At 37.4% G+C, this 14,740-nt stretch overlaps 1 protein-coding gene across 8 annotated transcripts in view; it reads left to right on the top strand.

Annotated features, from left to right (window-relative positions):
* Window positions 1-14,740, top strand: part of ARID1B (AT-rich interaction domain 1B) — a 387,469-nt gene that overhangs the window by 360,613 nt on the left and 12,116 nt on the right. For 5 of the 8 annotated variants that reach the window (XM_060753628.2, XM_060753624.2, XM_060753629.2 and 2 more), the window contains 4 exons: window positions 7,926-8,064; window positions 9,616-9,788; window positions 11,175-11,325; window positions 12,130-12,246. In XM_060753628.2, the coding sequence (XP_060609611.2) occupies window positions 7,926-8,064; window positions 9,616-9,788; window positions 11,175-11,325; window positions 12,130-12,246 (580 nt within the window). The remainder of the gene's footprint in view (window positions 1-7,925; window positions 8,065-9,615; window positions 9,789-11,174; window positions 11,326-12,129; window positions 12,247-14,740) is intronic. The other 3 variants (XM_060753632.2, XM_060753630.2, XM_060753627.2) reach the window with 1 other exon arrangement.

The following is a 14,740-nucleotide window of genomic DNA, read 5'->3' as shown; positions in this document are numbered from 1 at the left end:
TAGGTGAACTTCATAATGAAATTATATTTTGTGATATGAAAATGTGATTGTGCCAAATAGAAACCTTTTTCAAAGCAAACACAATGGATCTCAGGGAGAATATTAAGAGAGAATAAAAGAAGAATATTTCTTTTGTTTGTCTTGGGTTCTGCAGAATATATAAGATCTCCTGGTTGTCAGCAGTTGTTCTTTTCAAATTGTTTTGGGATCCACTGATGCTGTAAAATGCACAAAACGAGTTCTGTTACAAGTTATTTAGGTTAAATAAGTCTATAGTTTTGTTTGAAAGCAGAAGATACTCCTAAGGACAGAAAAAGAAGACTGTCAGGTTTTTCTTTTCATTACTTTGAGCCATGATTTAATAATGCAAAGTCAATTACCAAATAGAGTTCTCATCACCATATGCTGAAAGGGGGAAAGGGGTTTATATGTTGAATTAAATTATGCTCTTCATTTTCCTCCTAGCAAAGTATTTGGCATATAATTGAATTTCACTTTATGTGCTAGTAAAGGATAATGATGGAGAAGGTTTACTTTAGATACTGCATTACAATGTATTTTGCATGTTTCTTCGATGTATTGAAAATGGTTATGGGGTCAAACAGGCATTTGGCAGTGATGTCCTTATTGTATGTACATCCCTAAATTTTATTTTTGGTATCTCTGTTGTTTAAGGCAATCGTGCCTCAAGGGTAAAAAAAAAAACATGTTAAAAAGAAATGAATGGATTCCAGACAACTTAATCTAGGCCATATTTGGTCTTCTGGTTTCAGGCCACACGTAGTGCTGCTTTACACAAAGGAGCCAAGGATTCTGTATGGATGGGGGATCCAAGTAGGACACTCACATAGGTGGTTCTTTTTCCTGAAAAAAAAAAGGAGAACATGAATGGCACCCACAATGTATCTATCTTGTGTGTATACACAGTGTGTGTGTGTGTGTGTGTGTACAGGTGTATATCGTTATTTTCAACAAAGTATTTTGTATTAGAGGCAGAAATAAACTGGAAAGAACAGGGATAGGGACCTACATCTCAAAAGAGTAGCTCGGCATATTTTGTTGCACTTGTTCTTCAGAATAAACAATATGCTTGTATGAAATGAAACAACCAGGTCAGGTAAGCCTTGCATAAGTAAACCAAAACATTATGAACCTTTGAAGGCTTGTTCCAAAAATGCTTTCAGAGATTATTTTTTTCTTTCACTTGCCTCCTCTTTCTTACCATTTCCATGTTGGTGGTTAGATTAGAGTGCCTCCCCACTCTCAGGGGAGTGTGTGAGATGGGTCTATCTGTTTTGCCCTATTCTCTGTTCTTTTTGTTATTCACTCAGGCTCAGGAAGGGATTCTAAGGGAAGCCGTTCTTTGCACTTCTTGTTATAAGCAAGCACAAAACTACTGAATCTCATCCTTTCCCTGCTCAAGCTTTATTGCAGTGTTTACTGTAGACATGCTGCTGCAACCTAATACCAAATACCTGAATTGCACCAGCCTTCCTGCACCATTCTCTTAATGCCAGACCTCCGGCTAGATAGGTCAGAGAGAAAAAGTGGACTGGGATATAGCATAAATAGACTTTGTTGGGGGGGGGGGGGGAGAGACTTTCTTAAATTACATAAGTCTATAATTTGTGAGTGCTTGGTCCCCTATTGTATTTGCAAGAACCCTCTACTCAGCAGTGTTTTTGAACATGGTCTTACTTATTGCTTTTCAGCCATTCCAAAAGATAATTTTGAGAGTAATACTTCGAGGGCAAAATCAGAGCCTCAGCTACAGAAAAAGGGAGAGATGAGGACATGTCCTCAGCAAAAAAAAATCTGTGCTCCCCAATAAAACTTCATTCATACCCTAAATTTCTGGCATTAAAATGAACCTAGCAAATGGAAGAGTTGTAGGTGTGAATGGTTTTCTGTTTCTCACTCAGTAGTTCATTTCACTTCATTTGCATTTATTAGATTTATATGGTGCTTCCCACCACTCAAAAGGCCTCAGTGCAAAATACACTCTAAAGGGGGGGAAAGCAAAATATACATACTATATCAAAATATTCCAATTACAAATACACAAATAGGATTATTTCAGCAGGCTCAAATCTACAACACTAAAAGTGTTAATCATCGAAAAAACATCAAACTCCAATAGTTTCCTTCCCTATTCCTCAAAGTGGTCCTTGGTGTAATAATGCCCTGAGCAGGCCAAATATACAGTCTGCCCTCTCTATCTCTGGACTTAACTTTCCATAATTTGAAAGTATTCCCCAGAAATGTCCATTATATATATTGGGACTTGAATATTCACAGATTCTGGAATCCATGGGAGGAGAGGTCCTAGAACCAGACCTCTGTAGATACCAAGGACCTACTTTATGAGCCAAATGGTTTTTCAAACCTATCTTTTTGCAGTAATTCTAAGTGATCGCTAGAGTTTACTGTTGTGTAAATATGATTACAATTTGGTTGTGATGGCCTATCTGAATGTATGTGTGCATTTCTCTGTTGAGATGTATAGAATACTAGCATACATTTCTAGCATTGCTTGGGTGTCATTGAGAACACTGTCCGCCTGCTTTCTCCCTTCTCTAGCTCTGAGACGACCTACCTCACAATGTCTCTATGGCAATAGTATGGGCAGGCTCTTTCCTTTCTTCATCACTTCCCCATGTCACCTTTCTTTCCCAGTGATGTCACAGAGGAGCCACTTCACCTAGCAACAACTAATCCAGTTATATCACAAAGGGTCACTTCACCTAGGAACAGATTTTGTGGTACAGACAGATATTATTCACGCTTTTTCAGAAACAGCCTTGGGAAAGTTTTTTTGGGGGGGGGGGTATGTCAACAATTGCTGAAAGTAAACAGTCCTTACAAACATCATGTGTCTGGTTGATAGGTGGATTCATTCATGGTTTTCTGCTTCCACAGAAAAAAAGAAGTGCCAAATATTTCCAAGGCATCTGTGTGTATGCCATTGGTAGCAAGCTCATTATAGCAGACCTGCAAAACTTTCAAGCCTGAGATATAATGGAGAGCACCCAGGAGCTTGCTCCCTGGGTTGCCTTGGCAGCTGAGAAACAACACAAGGGGGGTGGGGGGAGCCGGCGGGTTGTAAGCCAGTCATTTAATTAGTAAGTCTGTAACCAAAAACCCATCTATCTTTGCTGGCAGGTGGCTGACTGAATTTCTATTATTAGCTGACAGGTGATGTCACAAAATCTGTCATGCAGCCAACCGGGGAATCCCCAGCGGAAGATAAATGAGAGCGGGAGTTCGGGTTATAAACAAAGGTGCCCTTTGCTTGACCTCCATTCACTCTGGACATGTGATGCCTCCTGTGAAACCTCCCACTGCTCCCTCCCCCACTGTCAGAATTAGGGCATCGAGTTCATGCTGTGTAAATTATCTTCCCAGCGTGGTGTCGGGCTGTTAAGACTGAAGTATGTGAATGTACTTAACCTTCAGTAACCTTTCCATTGTTTACTTTAGAGTATACATTTGTAGCTTCTGGCAAAAGATAGGGATATCCTAGAGAGCATGTTAGGCCTCTTATTAATGGAGTTTCAAGGGGTTACCTCTATTTATTTATTTATTTATTTACTTATTTACTTACTTACTTATTTAGCCTGATGTAGGGAATTGCTGGCAAGCGGAAGAGCTTTCATTCCTTTTCTCTCCCCCCCCCCCCCTTTCTTTTATTCTTAACTGGCTGTTTAAGAGATTGTAAATAAAAGGACTCTTCAAAGTATCTTCAAGTGGAGAAAGATCTTATCTTAGAATGCACCAAGCATTGCTGCTGCACATCCCTGATTCATTTTGGTAAACCCCTACGTGAGCCATACTGGAATAAAAGAGACTGTATGAGGGCTTTCTGGATTGTATGCATGTCATAAAGAGCAGTTGCTATGTCTGACATATTGCAAAAATCAGAATTGGTCATGGTTGTTCCTCCCACTTTGTTAAAAGTTGCCAAGTGTATTCATGTCTGGCCACTATCCTTTCCTTACATGGATGGATGGGAAAGGAAGGTAAATAAGTAGGTAGGTAGATACCATTGTCCTATCAGTGCCTTTAAGACTCAACTTTATCATATATATTTTTCCTTTAAAAGCAGTGGCATATTATGTCCTTTTCCCACCTATGGGAAGTCAGCTATAAATATGCAAAACACTCAAAATCTCCAGGTAGTTAGAGAAGCCCAGCAGTAACATGTACAGTAAAGCAGTCTTTTATGTTTATTAAAGTTCACACTGCTTCTGCTTATAGTAAGGGGAGTGGTATGCAAATAACAGTTCCAAGGGAGAAATCATATATTCTGAATGGGAATGTAGGAAGATAGTGCTTTTATCTTAAATGTCATCCTGAGCACCCAGCCTCGCATTTTAGTAGCAGATAAAACAATTCCAAAACCTACAAATGGACTGTAGGGCCAATCTAAATACCATAAAATATTGAACAAGTTTCCAGTTTCTTCAAAACTCTTCATCAGGCAGAATGGCGAGTCAAGCAAATTCAGAAAACAAGTGAAGCCAGAAGTGTCTTGAAGCTGATGCTATAAATCTGCATTAGATATAAATTAAGATGACTGTAGGCAGAACCAGTATTCAATGCATGCCACCTCATAAGTCATAAGGAAAGTTTAATTTAGTTTCAATATTACCATTCATAGCCTGCATTTCTAAAAAGGACCACGTTTTCCACTTTTGTTTAATAATAATATCCATCCTACAAGTTCTGCCAGTTTGTTCTTTTTAAACTTTGGAATCAATAATAAAACTATTATCTTGTCAGTATCTTGTGTTTTTTGTTATGATCTAACGAACCAAAGCCTAAATACCCCAAAGGCACCAGATCCTGCCTGATCTTGGAAGTTAAGCAGGGTCATCCCTGCATAGTACATGAATGGGAGGCCACCACCCCCACCCACTGACAAATATCAGCTGTGTATTTCAGAGGAAAGAAATGGAAAAGCACTTAGAAATATTCCTTGCATAAGAAAACCTTATGAAATTCATGGGGTCACCATAAGTCAACAGGTAACAGGTAGATACAAATAGGCCAATGTGGCTTCAGACATTATGTCAGAGAAGTTCAAAGGTTTATTTGTCTGGCCTTCCTCATTACAAAATTATGACTCACTGTACCCTACCACCCCAGCCTTTTTTCTTTCACATTCAATTCACTAAATAGATGGCAGCTTATTCAGTCTTGTCTCATTATAGAATGGTTTCGGCTTTTGACGAATGCCAGTTTGTTGAAGTTGCTTTCACCTTCTGTCACAGCCACTGGCAATGTGTGTAGGTTAACTCGCTTTAAATGCGATTTTCCTGCTTATTGGCAGGGGGTTAGACTGGATGGCCCATGAGGTCTCTTCCAACTCTATAATTCTATGATTAAGTATACATCATTGAAAATTATTTTCAGTTACTTCTAGTAAATCTCATTCATTAATATACCTTTTCCAAAAGTAGATTCAAATGGTTTTTGCCATGTACAACATTCTCATGGACAAAATAGATACCTGTGAAGTAAAGGTTCAGCAGCTAGTTTCTAAGATCTATTGGCATATATTTTAGGACCAAGTGGAATGTAAAACCAGTATTACTGACTGCTTTGAATCTGTGCTCTAATGTGCAAGTCCCATTAAACAAAATTACACCAAAACTATGTTCTTTCCATTTGGTGATCCTCCCACCTAATTGTACACAAGGAACTCTGAAACTTGTAATTCATGACATGATAGACTATGTCAACTAGAGAAAAGCAATTCTAGCTACCTGTTGAGCTCACAGAGTCCTAGTTTAACTGCACAAGCACTCTAGAAGGGCTGGGACAATTCAGAACGTTATGTAAGATTGCTCTAACACTGCTTCTAATTAGCTTGGGGAAATCTCAAGATCTAGAGAATCAATACAAAGAAATACATTTCTAAAAATACTTTCAAATAAGACATATGGTTTAAGTTTGTTTTTTCCCCTTCATAGTCTGGACAGGACAACTGCCCCAGACATGTGTTTGGCTTGAATAAAAGTGTAAGTTTACAGTTAAGGTTGCTGAAACAAAGAAGCACACTGTAGCTCATTCCCAGCAATAAAGATAAGAAATTGAGTTTTCAAAAAAATAGTTGGGCTCAAATTTCACTTATATTAAGGACTATCAGGTACAATTAACTCATTCAGTAGTTGCCTGAAATCTGTGTATCTGTGAATGTATAGGCATGTATAATAAATGTACCGGCAGATCAGAATAATATTGCCTTACCTAAAGGCATGGTTTTAGGTACTAATTTGTTTCTTTTTTATTCTTGGTGGATGGTAGTGGATTCTAAACCACTGGATTAGAATAATCACATAGAAGGGTATCTGGAACTCTATGTCGTCTGCTAAAACCTGGGCATCATCCAAAGTAAATATGTTTTTCTAGGGAGCAATTGTGAGTGGAGTTTTATCTCTACAAACAGGGCAGATCATTGATCAGTATAAAATATTTTACTGAAATGCAGTAATGCTTTGAAATATACTAAGGCCACTAAGATTACCCATTCTAGTTCACTGTCGGGTCTCTTGTTTCTTTCCACAGTAATTCTACTTTTTTGCAACTGTTTGCAAAATAACTACCGGCAGGTAGAAATGTAGCCAACAAATTCACAGTTGGGTATCTTGTTCTTCTGTCTCTGATTATGGCAGAAATATTTATGCAAACATGGTCTGTAAAAATAATGCATTTTGTTTCTTCTTTTCAATTTATTTATAATTAAGGTAGTTTTAAATGAAACTGATATGTAATATAATGAGTCAGCAGGAAAAAAACTAGAAACATATAAGATCAGCATTTGATATTTTATATCTACAGTAGAGTCTCCCTTATTCAACAAAAACAGGCCAGCAGAATGTTGGCTATGCGAAAATATTGGATAATGAGTGATTAAGGAAAAGCCTATTAAACGTCAGGTTACATTATGTTTTTACAAATTAAGCACCAAAACATCATGTTTTACAACAAATCAAAAGAAAAAGCAGTTCAATACATGGTAATGTTATGTAATAATTACTGTATTTACAAATGTAGCACCAAAACGTAACAATGCATTGAAAAAGCTGTAGATCTGGGCAGGAAGCAAACTGTGTTGGATAATACAGAACGTTGGATGGGCGAAGGCTGGATAAGCAAGACTCAACTGTAATATATCATCACAAATTACCATTGTCAGTGTTTTCAGAAATGTGTTAAATAGAAGGGCTAATCAGTTTCTTTGCATATCCAAATTGCATATCCAAATAGTGTTTATTTTAAGACTGATTCAGACATTAAGTTGGCTTCTGATCTACCCTTTTTTCATGTACTATAAAATCTGTGTATTCCAACTCCCGTATTGTAGAGTATTATAACAGTGATATTGGATCCTCTGTATGGTGATATGTAAGAATCACTATTAATATAGCATAAGCTATTTGGTATTGTTTATCTGGGATGTAAATACTTACTAAAATAGGAATTGTTCATTTCTTCTGTTGAATCAGTTGCAAGGACAGATTGAATAAGATTTTTAAGAATCTTCTAATACTAGGTTAGTGGTTTTTCAGTGTTTTGTTTTATCTGGGAATTGCAGGGGACCAGTGTTTTTACAGTTTGAATTTATATTAGATGCAGAGATTGCATTAGAGGTTTGCAACCCTTATAATTTTGAAGATCTCAACTACTGTCTTGAATCCTGAGTGTATAGCAAGATTTTTTTAGATTTAGAAAATATAGTTCTTCAGGAACATAAAGTATACATCAAACACAAATATCATTTCAAAAAGACAAATGAATGATAAGTGAGCAGATTTGTTATTGAATAGGTGCTCCCCATCTTCCTTCTTTGTTTCATGTCTATTCCTTTCTTCATTGCCTGTCTTATATGTTTTTCTCCAATCTTTTCTTTACCTTACCAGCTAACTCGGGTTCTCTTCAAGGTCCACAGACCCCTCAATCTACTGGTAGCAATTCCATGACAGAAGTGCCAGGTGACCTCAAGCCTCCAACACCAGCATCTACACCCCATGGACAAATGACACCTATACAGGGCAGCAGGTACATCTTTTCTTTCTTGTTCCTGATCACCTTTCTCAGCTTTGGATCTGTATTAGCATAAATACAAGCCCTAATTCAAATACAGATGCATTCCCCCACAGAGTGTTACATTTTCTGGTGACTCAACATGCTGTATATTGCTTTTGGAGAAGTATTATTCATGTAACAGGAAAATTTCTGAAATGTTACTTATGGAATCATTCAGTCATTTATTTTATTTTGAATTAAAATGTATATCTAAGGATTTCAGAACAGTATAAAATAAATTTAGTTTTGAGATACTAAATACCGTATTACTCAAATGTAATGCTCCCTCGAATTTAATGTGCACCTCAATTTTCAACACCCTGAAACTTTGTCTCTATCAAAGAGTTGGCACAAAAGTCCTCCTCCTCTTCCATTACATCCTGTAACTTTATCAAATCAGTCTTGCTGAATCAGAGATACTTATATAGAAGTGATAAAGCTTAATTTACTCTCCAGAAGTAATCAACTGAACATTGCCTGAACTGACAAAAATATTCTGAATATGAAAAAGGACCATTGTTGTTGAACTTACATGCCCAGGGAATAAAACTGAGGGGTATTAAAATCAATATTAGAATAATGATTTAGCAGCTTAAGACAGATAGTACTTAATATGATTTAAATATTCACACATTATATTGTCATGACACATAATAAACCCATGCTATTAAATTATTAAGAGCTTATGAAGTCAAGAATTGGCCTAAGATCCCTATAAGTGAAACAGTGAGCCAGTCAAAGTAATAGATAAAGTGGTGGGTCTGATGTGGAAAATGCGAACGCAAATCCTTACTCAGCTGTTAAGCTCACTTGATGGCCTCAGAAAAGTAACTATTCTTTCTTCTGAGATTAAAATGCTACTCTGAGTATCTTGGCATAAGAAGAAAAAGAAAGATTGGGCACTAGTAACATTTTAGTCCCAAATTTTAAAATAAACATTTTTTAAAAGACAACTCTTACTCAAGTACTTCGCTGTTAATCCTGGATGCAGTGGAGGCAGATCTGGCAGGTCAAAGCACCCAGACTTTGTATTAGCAGGGATGGTAATGTTATGTGCCATCCTTCTCAGGTTTTCCTGCCCCTTGTGCTTGGCCAGAACCCTTACAGTACCTGGGGGAGCAATAAAGTTTCCTGGCAACAATGTATTGTCATAAACTCTCCTTGTCCATCATCTGAAGTATTTTTTCCTGACTTGGTCTTAGATGGGTACTTAAAACGCATTGGTTTTCATAAAAGAGCTATTTCTGGCAGCAATGAAAACCAAGTGCTATAGTTGGTTTCTTGGTACACAGCTGCCAGACTTTTTTTTTACTCTCCTTGGTGGCTTACCTATGAGGGCTACCATTGTGAGCTTATGTGTTTTGCAATCTGGCTTGACAGCACGGCTGTCTAGATAAAACTAGCAATTTTACAAGCAATGTAACTTACTGATATGTAGTGAAGACCACTATGCAATGTGGTATCACAGGACATACTATTGTGCTTCTGGAACAGTAACCCTTTTTTCTCCTTCCATCTCTTTAGAAATAGTTCCATTAGTGTACATGATCCATTTTCGGATGTAAGTGATTCCACATTCCCAAAGCGAAACTCCATGACCCCAAATGCTGCCTATCAGCAGACAATGAATATGCCAGATATGATGGGAAGAATGCCCTATGAACCGAATAAGGACCCTTTTGGCGGGATGAGAAAAAGTATGTATTGAGTGTTCTTGTCTGGTTACATTGTTCCAGTGAATATGCCTGCATATGTATGCACATTTATAAGTTTGCTTTTTGTGATTCTTTTTGTCATACTCCTTTAAGCTTTTTCCCATCTTTAAGAAGCAATAGTATTTTAAGCCATTTGTTATTGATATTTTTATAATAATTCATGTACCCTGCATACTTACTGCTTCCAAGCCTGTTGCGAGGTGAGAGGGTGAAGGGCCAGGTGGCATAAAATGGTGGCTGCGTTTACACTGCCCAGCGTTGTCCCTTTCCAGTTTTCTTTGCAAGCCGAGGCATGTGGGAACAATCAGGCAGTCAGGGCTGAAAGCCCTCCTTCAAAGGGATTGGCTAGTTTCTGGCCAACCTTAGTGAAAATTCCACCACCACCTCAGGGCTGGCTATATTGTTCAGTCAGCTATTGAGTCCAAATGTATAAAATATTATTGTCCTGTTCATGTGCTTATGAAGAGTTCACTCCATAGTAATATGAAGCATTCCAGATTAATTTTCCAAATCCAGCACTATATGTGAATTCTAAATTCCTTGTTGGTGCTTTAAAACAAATCTGAATGATTCTACAGTAAGACCCAGTTAGTTACATCAGGCATCCTCAAACTATGGCCCTCCAGCGGTTTGGGCCTTCAATTCCCAGAATTCCTTACAATTGAACAAGCTCGTTAGGGCTTCTGGGATTTAGAGGCCCAAACAGCTGGAGGGCCGCAGTTTGAGGATGCCTGAGTTACATAAAGAGTCGTCCCCCCCTTTTTTGGGGGGAAATAACAAAGTCTTTGTCTAGCATACTGGGTCGATCATTGAGATCCTGCAGGGAGACCCTTATCTCGACACAGGTCCCCTCTAACATGCATCTAAACAGGACCAGGAAATACTCTTTTTGCGGGATGACACCAGCACAACAGGGACCATGCCCTGTCCCTGTTGAGTTTCTGGAAGCGGGTAAAGACCTTTTTTAAGGCGGCTAACAACTAAAAATAGAACCATATGTTTTAGAGCTGGGCGAAGATTTAAGGTCTAATATTGCTTTTATGTCGAAAGGGTTTATATTGGGGAGGTGGTAATTGATTATATCAAATATTTGATTTTAACTATGTTTTAAGTTCTTTATTGTATGTTTTATATGTTGTAAGCTGCCTTGGGTCAACTTGCAGGAAAAGTTGGGGTAAAAATATCTTAAATAAATAATATTTCTGCACTTCATTAATAGTCTGAGCTTTAAAAATTGACATAGCCCTGGTTCTTCACAGTGTTGGGTCCCTCGACATAAATAAAAGAACACCCTATAAGATTTCTTGAAAATGCAGCTTTAAAGTCTATTATTAGATTTCTGCATCTGTTTATCTTTTCTTTTTGTAGTGCCTGGAAACAGTGAACCCTTCATGACCCCTGGACAGATGCCCAACAGTGGAATGCAAGACATATACAACCAAGCACCCTCAGGAGCAATGTCAAATATGGGCATCGGCCAGCGCCAGCAGTTTCCCTATGGCAGTGGTTATGACCGAAGGTGCGTTAGTCCACGTTCTTCAAAAGTCAGAAACCATATCTGATTCAGCCATTATGAAAATGTGTTGAATAAACATACCAGGAAGGGGAGTACACTAACCCCTTCACTGTAGTCATGCATTTGTTTCATCTTCTATATAAAATCCATAATTTACTTAATGTAATAAAAGTTTTAGTTTTTTCCCCCCACAAAAATTAGCAAGTGAGGGACATGACTAAAAAAAATCTTTGGTGTTTGATCTCTTTTTCATTTTCTGCAATATTGCTTTGTGGAAGATGATGTGTCGATGAATATTTTTGCTCCTGATAAAATTGCAAGTTTCACATTTTTTTCACATTTCTTTATAAAGCAGTGTGGAAGTGTACAGGTGGATAGTAAACATACCCTTATCGCCAAGGTTGCCAGACGTACACACCTGTGCTCTAATCCAGGCCTGCATAACCTATTTTGGACTTCAGCTTCCACTGGACATACTGGCCAGGGCTTCGGAGAGTTGGAGTCCCAAACACCTGGAGGGCCACAGGTTGTGCAGGCCTGCTCTAATGAAATCATGCATGGTTGACTAGTTGAGTCAAAATACAGATTTGGATTCCCATTTAGATACACGTTTGACTGTGTGTTTCAACCATATAATCCAGTGTCTCTCCAGATGTGGTACCATGCATCCACACGGCATTATTTTCTGTAGGATGCATATCCACATTCTTCATTCTAGCCCAGGAAGCATAACTACAATGTACTTGGCGTGAATTCTTATACTATAGTGTTAGTGGTCACATATGAGGTTTCCTTTGTCATTTTTAGGTCGGATCATGGGCTGGGTCCTGAAGGCAGTATGGGAGCACCTGGTCAAAGCAACATGGTGCCTTCAAACAATGACCCAAGCATATACCCTTCCAACCATTACTCTGGGCAGCAAAGGTGAACAACAATTTAATGTGTTTGAAATAACCTGTGTCAACCAGATACTTTTGAATCTTAAACACTACTGGATAGAAGTGGTGTTGCTCTGCAACCTTTTCTTCATTTCATTGGGACTTTTGCAAGTCCCTGTAATAAGCTCCTTTGAGAACCATGGTGATACAAAAGAGAGTGAACAGTGGATGGAATGTTTTTGAAATTCAGAAGATTGAGGTTTTGGTTTTGCTTATAAAAATGGGTTCATTTGGGGCTAAGAGAGAATTTAAGACCAAGACTACACAGGGCCCTTCTATCGTACACTTCAACAGAATAATACAATATAAACATTTTTGGCTCCGGTATCAATTGTAAAGCATTGATTTTAACTTTTTTTCTTTGAATTTGGATATGACTCATTTAGACCCACAGGTTTTTCTTAAGATTGCGACTTTTTATATATGATTGAACAAATGACAAGGATTACTTGAAGTACAATTAAATGTTTTCCCTAGAATCCTACATACAGGAAATACTATTCTATATATTGCTTTGTAATCATAATGTCACCTTATTTATGAACAGATTTCTCATGCCCACAGAAGTCAACTTAAATAATGTCTGTTCCCTTATATCAGAAGCAAACCAGTGGATTTGTCGATTCATTCTCATTTTTAGAAGAATTTGTAATTTAATATCAGTAAGCCCATATAAGAGGTCATATACAAGAACATATATACAAGTGCTATGGAATTATGGGAATTACCGCTTTTCGAGATCTTTAGCCTTCTCTGCCATATAGTGCTGATGCCTCAGCAAACTACAAATCCCAGAATTATTGAAATGGTGTCAAAGTACAGCTATTCTACAGTGTAGATGCACCCTCAGAGGAGAACATAGATAATATTAGCACTCTGTCAGGCGTCTTGTACATTTAAGATAGAAGGATTCGGAACTGTTTATTGATTTTAAAGATAACCACCAAGATTTCAGGTTGGGCTGACAACCAGTATACTTATGTAAGAACTGATGATATATGATTGACCCAGCCAGTTCCAAGTCTGGCAGCTGTATTTTGAATTGGATGTAGTTGCCGTATACTACACTGAGAGTTGTTTAATCTGGAGGCAATAATATTCATTCATTCATTCATTCATTCATTCATTCATTTTTAAACAATTATCAACTCTTGACCCATGTGATGGGAAACAAAACAAAAATCATTGTTCAAAATATTAAATAAAATTGATAAAACAGGTAAGGGTGCTGTTTGAAAACCATCTACAACCATTTTTAAAGCTCCATTATAATATGTGCTATATTGAAATTCTTCTGACAAACTTTGGGATGTTAGTAGTATTGTTGCTTCTATCATAATAAGCTAACTGACCATCATAGCTTATACAGCATCAAACAGCTTATTGCCCTGTTTGATGCTAATCCCAAATGTTTATTTGTTGAATAACTTGCATTCAAAATGGCATAGAATGCGGCTTTACTGTAAAAATTAGCTATGGTGCTTTGCGCAGTTATTAAAGTATACAGATCAAGTTTTAAGCAGCATCAAAAGCTATTGAATTTGGAACATAATATATACTGAGCATATTCAAACTGCTAATTTATGTGGACCTCAAAATATGCATTTTGATATTTATATTTTGTTACACAAACAACATTGTTTTGTATTCTATTTTAGTGATAAATACATATTACATTTTTTTAAAAGGTTGCATACACATGTTTCCTAGGCAAAACATTTCTCCTTTCTACATAAAGAATATGAATTATGTATTTTAACAAAATTGCATGAAGAAAGCACAGAATTGCCTTCAGATGAATTTCACTTCACTTATAACAGGTCATCAAAAATTGTATTATTATTTGTGTCATGTTCTTCGGAGTCCAAAGAAGATAGAGATGACATATATTGTTCTCCTCCCCCATTTTATTTATTTATTTATTTATTCATTTACTTACAACATTTCTACCCTGCCTTTCTCACCCCGGAGGGGGCTCAAGAGGGCTTTACATACAGGCAACGATTCGACGCCTTAGAACACAATAAATATTAAAATAGAATTTAAAAGTACATTTAAACTATTAAAACATTTTAAGACAATACATTCAGAGTTAAGCACATAATCCATGAGCATAATCCGGGCCATTCCAAAGGTCATTGCACATTGTTCCAAGTCTATCTATTGTACAAGTTCTCTGAAAGCTTGGTCACAAGGCTATGTTTTCACTCTCTTGCACAAAGCCAGGAGGGAGGGGGTTAATCTAATATCTCTGGGGAGGAAGTTATGTGTAGCATTTGTAGCATTAATAATCACATAGACCAAATGACTGGTCCTACATTGCCCAGCGAGCTTCATAACCAACTGCAGAGCTGAATCTATCTCCTCTCAATCCTAGTCCAGCACTGTAATCACTAATACTCTTCCTCCTAAATGTCGACATTGTGGCTCTTCGCTCATTTAGCCATTAACAAAGGCACTAAATATTTTAATTTCATGCT

Source organism: Anolis sagrei, chromosome 1 (assembly GCF_037176765.1).
Source record: "Anolis sagrei isolate rAnoSag1 chromosome 1, rAnoSag1.mat, whole genome shotgun sequence".
In the NCBI taxonomy this organism is placed as follows: Eukaryota; Metazoa; Chordata; class Lepidosauria; order Squamata; family Dactyloidae; genus Anolis; species Anolis sagrei.
This window is presented reverse-complemented; position numbering and strand designations above follow the sequence as displayed.